General features: G+C 50.5%; 1 protein-coding gene across 1 annotated transcript in view; it reads right to left on the bottom strand.

Moving 5' to 3' along the window:
- si:ch73-173p19.1 (uncharacterized) overlaps nt 1-15326 on the bottom strand; it is a 97780-nt gene that overhangs the window by 51100 nt on the left and 31354 nt on the right. Inside the window, exon 7 of the mRNA XM_068031068.1 lies at nt 8518-8729. Coding sequence (XP_067887169.1) covers nt 8518-8729 — 212 coding nt within the window. The remainder of the gene's footprint in view (nt 1-8517; nt 8730-15326) is intronic.

Here is a 15326-nt window from a genome sequence, read left to right on the forward strand (position 1 = left end):
GAGCAGGGAGGTTATGATGGAGCTGTATAAAAACGCTGGTTAGACCACAGCTGGAGTACTGTGTACAGTTCTGGGCACCACACTATAGGAAGGATGTAATTGCACTGGAGAGGGTGCAGAGGAGATTCACCAGGAGTTTGCCTGGGCTGGACTAGTTCAGTTATGAAGAGAGACAGGATAGGTTGAGGTTGTTTTCCTTGGAGCGGAGAAGGCTGAGGGGGGACCTGATTGAGGTATACAAAATTATGAGGGGCATTGATAGGATAGATAGGAAGAAACTTTTTCCCTTAGTGGAGGGGTCAGTAACCAGGGGGCATAGATTTAAGGTAAGGGACAGGAGGTTTAGAGGGGAGTTGAGGAAAAATGTTTTCACCCAGAGGGTGGTTGGAATCTGGAACACACTGCCTGAAGGGGTGTTAGAGGCAGGAACCCTCACAACATTTAATAAGTATTGAGATGAGCACTTGAAACGCCTTAGTATACAAGGCTATGGGCCAAGTGCTGGAAAATGGGATTAGATTGTATGGGTGCTTGATGGTCGGTGCAGGCGCATTGGGCCGAAGGGCCTGTTTCTGTGCTGTAAAAGTCTGTGACTCTATGAATTGGGCAAAGATGGGTGGCAGGTCAGAAGATTGGACAGAATATATGAAACAACAAAGAATGACTAAAAGATGAATAAGAAGGGAAAAATTAGAGTAAGAGAGAAGCAAGCTAGAAATATAAAAACAGATGATGAGTTTCTATAGATACTTAAAAAAGAAATGAGTTAACAAAGTGAGTCTGGGGAATTAATAATAGAAAGTAAGGAGAGTGCAGATGAATTGAACGGGTATTTTGCATCAGTCTTCACAATAGAGGATACAAGCAACATCCCAGAAATAGCTGTAAATCAGGAAATGGAAGGAACACAAAAAAATTACAATCAGCAGGGAAGTGGCACTGAGCGAATTGTTGGAGTAGCGGGCTGATAAGTCCCCGGGTCCTGATGGACTTCATCCGAGGGTCTTAAAAGAAACAGCTAGTTGCAGCAAATAGAAAGTGCTGGAAATACACAGCAGGTCAGGCAGCATCTGTGGAGGGAGAAGCGGAGTTAACATTTCAGATCTGTGACATTTCATCAGAACTGATGAAAGGTCACAGACCTAAAACATTAACTGCTTCTCTCTCCACAGATGCTGCCTGACCTTCTGAGTATTTCCAGCACTTTGTTGTCATTTCAGATTTCCGGCATCCAGAGTATTTGCTTTTATTATTGAGTTGATATGTTGGTTTTAATTTTCCAACATTACCTAGGTCCGGGGAAGGTTCCATTAGATTGGAAAATAGCCAATGTAACTCCTTCATTCAAAAAGAGAGGGAGACAGAAAGCAGGAAACTACAGGCAGTTAGCTTAACATCTGTCATAGGGAAAATGTTGGAAACTATGATTAAAGACGTTATAGCAGGACATTTAGAAAAATTCAAGGGAATCAGGCACAGTCAACATGGTTTTGTGAAAGGGAAACCATATTTAACCAAGTTATTAGAGTTCTTTGAAGAAGTAACACGTACTGTGGATAAAGGGGAACCAGCCGATGTACTGTACTTAGATTACCGGAAGGCATTTGATAAGGTGCCACATCAAAGGTTATTGTGGAAAATAAAAAATAATGGTGTGGGGGTAACACATTGGCATGGATAGAAGATTGGCTAGCTAACAGGAAACATAAGGAGGCATAAATGGGTTGACTAGATGTAACGAGTGGTGTGCCACAGGGATCAGTGCTTGGGACCTCAACTTTTTACAATTTATATAAATGACTTGGATGAAGGGATCAAAGGTATGGTTGCCAAATTTGCTGAAAACAAAAGGATAGGTAGGAAAGTAAGTTGTGAAGAGGACATAAGGAGGCGACAAAAGGATATAGATAGGTTAAGTGAGTAGGCAAAGATCTGGCAAATGGAGATTATTTTTATTATTCGTTCATGGGATGTGGGCATCGCTGGCTAGGCCAGCATTTATTACCCATCCCTAGTTGCCCTTGAGAAGGTGGTGGTGAGCTGCCTTCTTGAACCGCTGCAGTCCATGGGAGGTAGGTACATCCACAGTGCTGTTAGGAAGGGAGTTCCTGGATTTTGACTCAGCGACAGTGAAAGAACGGTGATAGAGTTCCAAGTCAGGATGGTGTGAGACTAGGAGGGAAACTTGCAGGTGGTGGTGTTCCCATGCGTTTGCTGCCCTTGTCCTTCTAGTTGGTAGAGGTCGCGGGTTTGGAAGGTGCTGTCTACGGAGCCTTGGTGCGTTGCTGCAGTGCATCTTTTAGATGGTATACACTGCTGCAACTGTGCATCGGTGGTGGAGGGAGTGAATATGTTTGTAGATGGGGTGCCAATCAAGCGGGCTGCTTTGTCCTGGATGGTGTCGAGCTTCTTGAGTGTTGTTGGAGCTGCACTCATCCAGGCAAGTGGAGACTATTCCATCACACTCCTGACTTCTACCTTGCAGATGGTGGACAGGCTTTAGGGAGTCAGGAGGTAAGTTACTTGCACAGGATTCCTAGCCTCTGACCTGCTCTTGTAGCCACAGTATTTATATGGCTACTCCAGTTCAGTTTCTGGTCAATGGTAGCACCGAGGATGTTGATAGTGGGGGATTCAGCGATCATAATGCTGTTGAATGTCAAGGGGAGATGGTTAGATTTTCTCTTGTTGGAGATGGTCATTGCCTGGCACATGTGTGGCGCGAATGTTACTTGCCACTTATCAGCTCAAGCCTGGATATTGTCCAGGTCTTGCTGCATTTCTACACAGACTGCTTCAGCATCTGAAGAGTTGCAAATGGTGCTGAACATTGTGCAATCAGCGAATATCCCCACTTCTCACTTTACGATTGAAGGTCATTGATGAAGCAGCTGAAGATGGTTGGGCCTAGATCACTACTCTGAGAAACTCCAGCAATGATGTCCTGGAGCTGAGATGATTGACCTCCAACAACCACAACCATTTTCCTTTGCGCTAGGTATGATTCCAACCAGCGGCGAGTTTTCCCCGATTCCCATTGACCCCAGTTTTGCTAGGGCTCCTTGATGTCACACTTGGTCAAATGCTGCCTTGATGTCAAGGGCAGTCACTCTCACCTCTTGAGTTCAGCTCTTTTCTCCATGTTTGAACCAAGACTGCAATGAGGTCAGGAGCTGAGTGGCCCTGGCAGAACCCAAACGGAGCATCATTGAGCAGGTTATTGTTAAGCAAGTGCCGTTTGATGGCACTGTTGATGACACCTTCCATCACTTTACTGATGATTGAGAGTAGACTGATGGGGCGGTAATTGGCCGGGTTGGACTTGTCCTGCTTTTTGTGTACAGGACATACCTGGGCAATTTTCAGCACATTGCTGGGTAGATGCCAGTGTTGTAGCTGTACTGGAACAGCTTGGCTAGGACACGGCAAGTTCTGGAGCACAGGTCTTCAGTACTATTGCCGAAATGTTGTCAGAGCCCATAACCTTTGCAGTATCCAGTGCCTTCAGTCGTTTCTTGATATCACGTGGAGTGAATCGGATTGGCTGAAGACGGGCATCTGTGATGCTGGGGACTTCAGGAGGAGGCCGAGATGGATCATCCACTTGGACTTCTGGCTGAAGATTACTGCAAATGCTTCAGCCTTATCTTTTGCACTGATGTGCTGGGCTCCCCCATCATTGAGTTAGTTGTTTAATTGTCTACCACCATTCACGGCTGGATGTGACAGGTCTGCAGAGCTTGGATCTGATCCGTTGGTTATGGGATCGCTTAGCTCTGCCTATCGCATGCTGCTTACGCAGTTTGACACGCAGATAGTCCTGTGTTGTAGCTTCACCAAGTTGACACCTCATTTTGAGGTATGCCTGGTGCTGCTCCTGGCATGCCCTCCTGCAGTCTTCATTGAATCAGGGTTGGTCTCCTGGCTTGATGGTAATGGTAGAGTGGGGGCTATGCTGGGCCATGAGGTTACAGATTGCGGTTGAGTACAATTCTGCTGCTGCTGATGGCCCACAGTGCCTCATGGATACCCAGTTTTGCATTGCTAGATCTGTTCGAAATCTATCCCATTCAGCACGGTGATAGTTCCACACAACACGATGGAGGGTATCCTCAATGTGAAGGTGGGACTTCGTCTCCACAAGGACTGTGCGGTGGTCACTCCTACCAATACTATCATGGACAGATGCATCTGCAGCAGGCAGGTTGGTGAGGGTGAGGTTAAGTATGTTTTTCCCTCTTGTTGGTTCCCTCACCACCTGCCGCAGACCCAGTCTAGCAGCTGTGTCCTTTAGGACTCTGCCAGCTCGGTCAGTAGTGGTGCTGCCGTGCCACTCTTGGTGATGGACATTGTTCACCCAGTTCCCCACCCAGAGTACATTCTGTGCCCTTGCCACCCTCAGTGCTTCCTCCAAGTGGTGTTCAACATGGAGGAGTACTGATTCATCCACTGAGGGAGGGCAATAGGTGGTAATCAGCAGGAGGTTTCCTTGTCCATGTTTGACCTGATGCCATGAGACTCCATGGGGTCCAGAGTCGATGTTGAGGATTCCCAGGGCAACACCCTCCCTACTGTATACCACTGTGCCACCACCTCAGCTGGGTCTGTCCTGCCGGTGGGACAGGACATACCCAGGGATGGTGACGGCAGTGCCTGGGACATAGTCTGTAAGGTAATGATTCCGTGAGTAAGACTATGTCAGGCTGTTGCTTGACTAGTCTGTGGGACAGCTCTCCCAACTTTGGCACGAGCCCCCAGATGTTAGTAAGGAGGAATTTGCAGGGTCGACAGAGCTGGGTTTGCCGTTCTCATTTCCGGTGCCTAGATTGATGCCAGGTGGTCCGTCCGGTTTCATTCTTTTTTACTGACTTCATAGTGGTTAGATACAACTGAGTGGCTTGCTAGGCCATTTCAGAGGGCATGTAAGAGTCAACCACATTGTGGTGGGTCTGGAGTCACATGTAGGCCAGACTAGGTAAGGACAGCAGATTTCCTTCCCCAAAGGACATTAGTGAACCAGATAGGTTTTTACAACAATCGACAATGGTTTCATGGCCATCATTAGACTAGCTTTTTAATTCCAGATTTGGTAATTGAATTCAAATTCCACCTTCTGCTGTGGTGGAATTCAAACCCATGTCCCCAGAGCAATCCCCTGGTTCTCTAGTCCAGTGACAATACCACTACCTTCCCATAATGTGGGAAAATGTGAACTTATCCATTTTGGCAGGAAGAATACAAAAGCATATCATCTAAATGGTGAGAGATTGCAGAGCTCTGAGATGCAGAGGGATCTGGGTTTCCTAATGCATGAATTGCAAAAGGTTAGTATGCAGGTTCAGCAAGTAATTAGGAAAGCTAATAGAATGTTATCATTTATTGTGAGGGGAAGTGAATACAAAAGTAGGGAGGTTATGCTTCAGCTATACAGGGCATTGGCGAGACTACATCTGCAGTAGTGTATAGTTTTGGTCTCCTTATTTAAGGAAGGATGTAAATGTGTTGAAAGCGGTTCAGAAAAGGTTTACTCAAATAATACCTGGAATTGGCGGGCTGTCTTTTGAGGAAAGATTGGACAGGCTCGGCTTGTATCTGCTGGAGTTTAGAAGAGTAAGAAGGGACTTGATTGAAGTATATAAGATACTGAGGGGTCTTGACAGGGTGGATGTGGAAAGGATGTTTTCTCTTGTGGGATAATCTAGGGGTCACCAATTTAAATAAGAGATGAAGAGAAATTTTTTCTCTCAGACGGTTGAGAGTTTTTGGAACTCTCTTCCTCAAAAGGAAGCAGAGTCTTTTTAAGGCAGCGGTAGATTCTTGATAGGCAAGGGGGTGAAAGGTTATCGGGGTAGGCAGGAATGTGGAGTTGAGGTTACAATCAGATCAGCCATAATCTTGTAGAATGGCAGAGCAGGCTCGAGGAACTGAGTGGCCGACTATTGCTCCTAATTCATATGTTCATATAAACGTGAAATTCTATCATGTTATGATCGGTGTCACCTAGAGGCTCCTTTACCATGAGGTTATCAATTAATCCTGTCTCACTGCACATTACCAGGTCAAGAATAGCCTTCTCCCTGGTTGGTTCTAGAATGTACTGCTCTAAGAAATTGTCTCGAATTTATTTTCCAGGCTACCGTTGCCAATTGGGTTCACGCAATCGACATGTCAATTAAATTTACCCATGACTATTGTGGTACCTTTCTTACACACTCCATTTATTTCTTCCTGTATACTATGCCCTACAGTGTAGCAACTGTTAGGGGGCCTCTCACTACTCCCACAAATGACCTCTTACCTTTCTCTACCCAAACTGATTCTACATTTCGCCCTTCCAAGCTAAGATCCTCTCTAGTTACTATACTAATGACATCCTTAATTAACAAAGCTACCCCACCACCTTTTCCTAGCTTCCTGTCTTTATGAAATGTAGAATATCCATCAATATTCAGGTCCCAGCCTTGGTCACCTTGCAACCATGTCACTGTAATGGCTATCAGGTCATACAGATTTATGTTTATTTACGCTAACAATTCATCCATTTTGTTACCAATGCTGCACACAGATTCAGAGCCTTTAACTCTGACTTTTTAACCATTTCTGCAATATTTCACCTTATCTGCTGGTGCACTCTTACATTTGTACGCTCTTTCCCTTCCTGCCACCCTCTGGTTATCATTACCCAAATCGCTACCTTGCTCTATTACCTCGTTGTTTCCCTTTGATTTACTACAACTCCTCTCAAACGATCCCTTCCCCCCACTATTTAGTTTAAAGCCCTCTCTACCGCTGTAATTATACAGCTCCCCAGAACATTGATCCCAACAAGGTTCAGGAGGAGAAGTCCCAACAGCACAGCTCTCATTTTCCCCAGTACTGATGCCAGTGGCCCACACCAATTTTTGAACCACGCATTTACCTCCCTAATCTTATTTACCCAACACCAATTTGCTCGTGGCTCAGGTAATAGACAGCTGCAACCTTCCCTTAATAAATCCATGCTGACTCTCCTTGATTAATCCGTGCTTAAGTGACAGTTTATCCTGTCTCTTACAATTGATTCCAATAATTTGCCCACTACCGAGGGAAGATGGACTGTCCTGGGAGTGTTTGATGGGTCAGTGTAGAGGCAGCTTTACTCTGTATCTAACCCCGTGCTGTACCTGTCCTGGGAGTTTAGTTTAGTTCAGAGATACAGCACTGAAACAGGCCCTTCGGCCCACCGAATCTGCGCCGACCATCAACCACCCATCTACACTAATCCTACACTAATTCCATATTCCTACCACATCCCCACCTGTCCCTATATTTCCCTGCCACCTACCTATACTAGGGGCAATTTATAATGGCCAACTTACCTACCAACCTGCAAGTCTTTGGCATGTGGGAGGAAACCGGAGCACCCGGAGAAAACCCACGCAAACACAGGGAGAACTTGCAAACTCCACACAGGCAGTACCCAGAATTGAACCCGGGTCGCTGGAGCTGTGAGGCTGCGGTGCTAACCACTGCGCCACTGTTTTTTTTTTAAAAGCCTGTTGCACGGGACTGCTCAGTGCAGCACCCTCCACCCCAGGTCCCCGATGTAAAGGGGGAAGACTCCCGCGTAGAGAGACCTCCATCGGGGATTCCCCTCGCCGCCAGATGGCAACGCGGACCGCCAGGGCGTGTCCGGCCGGTGAACGAGGGCGAGGAAGTGGAGAGTGTGCAGGAGCAGCCCCCGTGCTGTATCTGCCCTGGGGGTGTTTGATGGGGACAGTGTCGAGGGAGCTTTACTCTGTATCTAACCCCGTACTGTACCTGTCCTGGGAGTGTTTGATAGGTCAATATATAAAATAGAATCACAGATTAATAACTGCATAAAAAGATGCAATTCGGTCCATCGTGTCTGTGCCAGCTCTTTGAAAGAGCTATCCAAGTAGTCCCATTCCCCAGTGCTGATTCCCCAGTCCCTGTAAATTTCTCCATTTCAAGTATTTATCCAATTCCCTTTTGAAAGTTACGATTGAATCTGCTTCCACCGCCCTTTCAGGCAGCGCGTTCCAGATCACAATGACACACTGAGTTTAAAAAAGAAGTCCTCATCCCACCTCTACTTCATATGCCAATCACCTTCAATCTGAGTCATCCTAGCCCTCCTGCCAGTGAAAACTATCATAACCATTCATGATTTTGAATAATTCTATAAAATCTCCCCTGGTCTAAGGAGAACAATCCCAGCTTCTGTAGTCCCTCCACGTAACTGAAGTCCCTCATTCCTTGTACCGGTAAATCATCTCTGCACCCTCTTGAAGACCTGAAGTGTGGTGTCCAGAATTGGACACAATACTCCAGCTGAGGTCTAACAGTGTTTTATGAAGGGTTAAGATAACCTCCTTTCTTTTGCACTCTATGCCTCTGTTTATAAAGCTAGGATCCTGGATATTTTTGCAAACAGTCTTGTAACGTCTATGTCGCATTCTCCTGGCAGCCACCTGTCCTGAATTGGTAACTCATTCAAACCGCGTTCACACACACCTGTCATCAGTGCTACTGCGCCTCCGGTCGCCATCTTGAACAGCGAAGGCACCAGCGAGGCCCGGCACGGCTTCTTCTGAGAGGACGGTGTTGAGTGGCTGGCCTCGCTCTCTGCTGCTCTGTTCAGGCGCTCCATGGCTGCCTGAGCCGCGACAGTGGGCAGGTCCTGCTGCCTCCGACCATCCTGATTGGCTGCCTCCTCTCTAGCCTCCCTGTGGCAGAAAGGTAAGTGACATCATCAGTAGGTGATGGATTGCAGTTGTGTGGTCAGTCACGGGAACTGGGCAAGTCTGGGGGAGAGGGTGTGTGGTCGGTCACAGAAATGCAGCCAATCTGAGGGGTACAGAGCGGGAGGTCGGTCTCTGTTTTAGATCAAGCCATTTCGATGCGCGGCGGGACTGATGAAAAAGCCGACAAGTGAAATTCCTGACTTATTCCCACATGAAATTTTGTGATGGGAAATGTAATATCTAACGTTTTGGGCACACAACCTCAACATCAACCATACCCAAGACAAGTACAGCACCGTGTTGGCTGCTGCCTAATTGGGACACCTAAGTGCATCGAGCAACAGCTGACAGTGCTGCAGTCAGTTGCAGAAGTTGTTGCTGCAGAGAGAGAGCTGAGGAGGGAGCTGCAACATTTTGCTAGAGGAGGAAAATACTTTTTGAACATAAGGCTGTGTTTCGAGGTGGGTGTCAAGCATCAGATTTGAATTTGATTTGGACTGTTGGGAGAGATCAGTAGAAGAAGGGGTGGGGGCTGTACAATTCTGCAGGAAGCTGTGCAGTTGCACTAAACATACAAGGAAGCTCCCTCCCCACCCCAATTGCCCAGCCTGGCGAAGAAACTTTCGGCTGACCCAGGTGAAGATACCTCCCCCAATCAGAAGACCAGAAAAGCTTGTGAAAGACTGTTTGATTGAACTGTTGTCTGTCATACCACCTCGGTGAAGTAAGTCATCACTCCCAGCCTCCCTTCTCCTCTTCAGCATACCCTCTGCCTCTCCTCTAACTTATTACTTACTATATATTTATTTATTTTTTCTTGCTTTATTTCAAACCTGTAAGCCTACAATTGGGGTGGGGTTTAGCTCTTGACCCATGGCAAGTCCATCTGTGCCGGTTCAGCCTCTGTGGCCCTGTCACCATTCAAGCTCATCATTTCCAGTCATGGGGTGAAGAGCTATGGCCCCTCGGCCATTGTGGCAACCTCCAAGATGTATGGGAAGGCTGTGTTCTTCCTGAAGACCGAGCGGGCGGTGTCCCTGGCCGAGTAAGGGGCTCACTGTGGGGGGAATCCTTCCTGCCGATGGACCCTCTGGGAGGCACCGCACAGCGGATAATGTTGTCAAACGTCCCGCTCTTCATTCCCAGTGAGCTGCTGCTCCCCCACCTGCACCCATCTGGGGGAGGTGAGATCAGGGTTCTCCCCAGTCCCAGGAGAACAGCCTCCGGCATGTGTACTCCTTCCACCGCAAGCTATTTAAGCAGCTGACGCGGGAGGAGGTCTTGGAGGGCCAATTTACTGTTGAGTTTCAGGACACGGCCTACCATGTCTTCTGGACCTCGGTCAGGGAACGGTGCCATGCCTGCAAGGGGGTGGGGCACGTTCCTAAGAACTGTCCCAACATCCCAGCTGCCAATTCCACCTCGGCGGCCCAGGGAGGCACCGCTGCACCTCCTCCAACTCCCCCTACACCTCCAACAGACACCGTTCAGACGGTTCCAGAGGCCGTGGTTCTCACAGCTTCCGGTGGGGAGGGGAGTGCCCGTCCAAGTGCAAGGAAGACGTGGAGAAAGAATAAACACTGAGAGGCGCTGCCCCTGGACCCCGTGGCACAACCAGAGCCTGAGCGCAGCCCAAAATCCGATCCCAGGGAACTCACCTGCCACAGGGCTGGGCTCAGGCCCAGGGTAATCAAGCAAAAAGAGAGTGCAGAGGCCTCTGATAACATGGAGGTCTCTGAACCTCCGCACCCTAGTGGGAAAAAGAGAAGGCACCTCGCCATGGAGGTAACACAGGGCCCTGAGGTGCAAGGCCCATCTGCTGGAGGGGAGCTGTCTCCTGCTTCGGGTTCCCAGGGTCCCCCTGCCACCACCACCATCAAGGCTGTAAAGTCTGGGCAGGAGCTCCCGAACCCTCAGGATGGAAGAGAGGGGGAGACCCCTGTAAATGTGGCCCCTCCTGAGGGAGCAAGTGGAGCCTTGCTTGTGGTGAAGAAGCCTTCCCATCCGCAACTGGGTCAGGTGCTCTAAGTGGAGGGGAGGCGAGGCCCCGAAGGGTTGCCTCTCCTGCCAAAATCCACTCCCGACCAGGATGTACCCGACCTGGTTATGGGTGAAAATGCTGCCCCGTCTGCTGCGTTTGTGGGCATGGCGGGGTGGGAGATGGCCTCCTCTCTCCGCCTCCGGTCCCGGCTGGATTTCCAGAGTTGAGAATTACTGTTCCCCTGGGCCGCTCGCTGGCCTGGGGACGGAGGTGGAGGGGAGTCCTGTACCGCTGGCGCCCATAGGCTCCAGTTCCACAGAAGAACCCAGAAAGGATTTCTCCGTCATCGATCCTGGGGGTGAGATCGTGACGGAGGCGGGACCAGCTGGCACGGTCGGGAAGTCCAACCCACAGTGTGTGTTCGGTGTGTCAGCCACTGGCGGTGACGTCCTGGAGGAGGATGCGGACTCGATGTGGGGCACGGAGGACGACCTTGAATCCATCGCCAGTAAGGCAGTAAACTCCCTCGTGCCTCCTCTCATCCTCACGGCGGAATTCCGGGACTTCCTCGCGGCATGCAGGGGTTTCCGCAATAAAGTTCAGGTGGCCCTCGGCCGGTTGTCGAGTTCAGCGCTGATCATCTAGTCCACCTGTGCTGCCCTCAAGGCGGCGAGGAAGGGCGCGGGCATGGAACTGGTTGAGAGTCGCTGGTTTAAAGCGTTCCTCAATGGGTTGCTGGGGGTTGGAGGGCCAGGTGCACTTCCACTCCCTCCTCACAGTGAGGTGTGGTGATGGGTTTCTAAGTACTTTTGACATGAAGATAACCATAGCCAGCCTCAACATCAAAGGCAGCAGGGGGTTTCTCCGCAGATTTCACAATCTCTTAGTCCTCAGGGAAGGGAGGTATGCGGTGAGCTTTCTGCAGGAAACCCACACCGTTCCAGGAGACAAAGCCACCTGGTTCCTGGAGTGGCAGAGTGGGGTCTACATGAGTCACCACACCCCTATTTCTAGTGGGGTAGCTATCTTGTTGGCCCCAACTTTTCAGCCGGAGACCTTAGGGGTCAAAGAGCTTGTGCTGGGCCACTTGCTCCACCCCGCCAATCACCTGGGTAGCGTGCTGCTCCACTTTGTGTACATGCCCAAGCCCGGCGCGTTGCAAGTGCACTTCTTTAAAGAAGTGTCCGCTCTCTTGAGCTCTATCGATAGCAGTGAGCGCATCATCCTCAGGGGGTTTTTAGCTTTACCCTCGAGGTGAGCGATTGCTCTGGTCCTGAGCGCAGCCAAGCATCGATGGAGAAGTTGAGGAAACTGATCAGCTCCCTCGACTTGGTGGATGTCTAGCGGAATCTCCATCCTGACTCCAGTGCCTTCTCCTGGTAGTCTGCAGGAGGAATATCCCGAATCGACTGCCTATACATTTCGCAGGTGTACGTCTTCTGCGTCTCAGCGACCTCCATGGGGCTGGTGCCGTGCTCGGACCATCACCTGGTGTGGGCAGAGTTCACTCCGCTCCGCACGCGGGCGGGTCCAGGTACTGGTACTTTAACAACCGGCTGCTGGAGGACGAGCAACTCCGGGACTCGTTCCCTCGATTCTGGGCTGACTGGAGAAGGAAGCAGGGGGCTTCCCCTCCTTGAGGCTATGGTGGGATGTGGGCAAGACTCACATCCATGTCTTCTGTCAGGAGTACACGAAGGGGTCGACCAAGAGGCGGGAAGCCGAGCTCGGGCGCTTAGAGAGGGAGGTGCTCGACTTGGAGTCTCGTCTTGGTCAGGCTGTCGCGGACCTGGCCCTGTGGCAGGCGTACAAAGAGAAGAAGGGCGCGCTGAGGGACCTGCAGCGCATACCTGAGGTCATGGATCCAGATCCTGAAATATTTTGATCACGCCTCACCCTTCTACTCGCTGGAAAAACGGCGCGGGTCTGCAAGCAGCTCGTTCAGCTGCTAGCTGACGAAGGATCCTCAATCATGGATCCGGAAGGAATGGGCCTTTTGGTCCATACTTTTACGCACGTTGTTCTCTCCGGATCCGTCCGGCGAGGACATGCGCAAAGTTTTGTGGGAGGACCTGCCAAAGAATTGGAGGCTCCACTCACATTGGCGGAACTGACCAGCGCCCTTCACCAGCTCTCAAGGGACAAATCCCTGGGACTGGACAGGCTGACCGTGGAGTTCCTCTGGGCGTTCTGGGGGGGCAATTAAGCGCGGGTCCTGGGGGAAAGCCTGGCGACCGGGGAGATGCCCCTCTCGTGGCGCAGGGTGGTCATCGTCCTGTTGTCGAAGAGCGGTCATCTCCGCTTACTTAAGAAACTGGCATCCTGTCTCCCTTCTCAGCACGGATTATAAGCTCTTTGCCCAGGCTATGTCTACCTGCCTGCGCTCCGTGCTGGCCCACATGATCCACCCCGACCAGTCCTACACGGTCCCGGGCCGGTCCATCCAGGACAACATCCACCTGGTCTGGGACCTGATCCATCTTTCCCAGAGAACTAGTCTGTCGGTCGCCTTTCCCTCGATCAGGAGAAGGCGTCCGACAGGGTGGATCACAAATACCTTTGCAGACTCGGGCCGGGCCCAGCTCAGACTTCTGTACGCTGCCACAGTGTTAAAGGTAACGGGTCCTTGACAGCACCCCTTCACTTTTGGAGTGGAGAGCGTCAGGGTCCAGTCCAGTCCATGTCCAGTCAATTATATACCATCTGCATGGAGCCATTCCTGTGCCTTCTTCGCAAGAGGTTGACATGTTTGGCTCTGCATGGGCCGAACATGCAGATCGTCCCCTTGGCTTATGCCGATGATGTGTTCCCCGCGGTCACAGATCCCGTTAACTTGCGGAGGATGCACGAGTGCCAGCAAACCTTTTCTGCCACATCCTCCACGAGGATCAATTGGGAGAAATGTTCTGGACTCCTGGTTCTGGCGGGTGGGAGTCCACCTTAGCCCCGCTGAGGAAGCCTGGCTCACTGTTTAAAAATAAGGGGTGGCCCATTGAGGACAGAGATGAGGAGAAATTTTTTCTCTGAGGGTCGTGAGACTTTGGAATTCTCTTCCTCAAAAGGTGGTGGAAGCAGAGTCTTTGAATATTATTAAGGCAGAGGTAGATAGATGCTTGATAAGCAAGGCGGTGAAAGTGTATTAGGGGTAGGTGGAAATCTGGAGTAATCAGTTCAGCCGTGAACTTATTGAATGGCGGAGCAGGCTCGAGGGGCCAAGGGGCCTACTCCTGCTCCTAATTCGTACGTTCTTAAACTGGCAGGAGTTGGAGATGAAAGTCACCACTCGGCTGGGGCACTGGACAGGACTGCTCTGAGTGCTTTCCTACAGGGGCCAAGTGCTGGTCGTAAACCAACTGGTGGCCTCGATGCTGTGGTACCGGTTGGTCACTTTGGCCCCCACCCCTGCATTTGCCACAAAGATCCCAGAAGAAGCTCATCGATTTCTTCTGGGGGGAGAGGAAACACTGGGTCTCTGCAACGGTCCTGAGTCTCCCGATTGAGGAGGACAGCCAAAAGCTGGCATGCATCCACACCCAGGCTGCGACTCTCTGCCTTCGGACCCTGCAGAGATACCTGTATGTCCAACATCCTCCCAGACAGTGTGCACTGGCAATGTATTTATTCCGCCAGGAGCACTGCCTTCAAGACGACACGCAACTCCCAGCAGAGAATCTTAGCCGCGCCTCTCTGTGGTAGTTGCCTGTCTTTTACCAGGATCTATTCAGAATCTGGAACATGGTTGTCTGCTGTCAGGGTGCACCCCTGCCAGCGGAGGAGAGCACCTTGGCTGTCGAGGCAGCCGTCTCTGGAGACGGGCCGACGGGCGGAGGAGTAGCCGAGGTCCCTGGGACGCCCCTCATTGCTCGGAAGCGCTCCACGCACCCGGCCGAGTTGACCCCCCATTCGGCCGGAACTGCTCATCGGACCCAGGCCCCAAAACCCTCATCGGAAGCCGGTCCCACACAACCGGAGCCACCTCTCGGAAATGCCATCCACGCCATTCCACATGGCACGGAGGGGCTTCCTGTGCGGGCTGCTCCTGCACGCTCTACACTTCCTTGCCCTAGTCAGCTGCCCGGACACGCCATGGGGTTCCGTGTTGCCGTCTGGCAGCGAGGGGAAACTCCGGTGGAGATCTCTCTAGACGGGAGTCCTCCCCCTTTATATCAGGGACCCCGGGTGGTGAGTGCTGCACAGGAGAATACTGAGATTCAGGCTACTGGGCTAGATGGGATTGAGGTTCACAAGGAGGAGGTGTTAGCAATTTTGGAAAGTGTGAAAATAGAGAAGTCCCCTGGGCCAGATGGGATTTATCCTAGGATTCTCTGGTAAGCCAGGGAGGAGATTGCAGAGCCTTTGTCCTTGATCTTTATGTCGTCATTGTCGACAGGAATAGTGCCGGAAGACTGGAGGATAGCAAATGTTGTCCCCTTGTTCAAGAAGGGGAGTAGAGACAGCCCTGGTAATTATAGACCTGTGAGCCTTACTTCGGTTGTGGGTAAAATGTTGGAAAAGGTTATAAGAGACAGGATTTATAATCATCTTGAAAAGAATAAATTCATTAGCGATAGTCAGCACGGTTTTGTGACTGGTAGGTC

The sequence above is a fragment of the Heterodontus francisci genome, chromosome 5 (genome assembly GCF_036365525.1).
Source record: "Heterodontus francisci isolate sHetFra1 chromosome 5, sHetFra1.hap1, whole genome shotgun sequence".
Taxonomy (NCBI): domain Eukaryota; kingdom Metazoa; phylum Chordata; class Chondrichthyes; order Heterodontiformes; family Heterodontidae; genus Heterodontus; species Heterodontus francisci.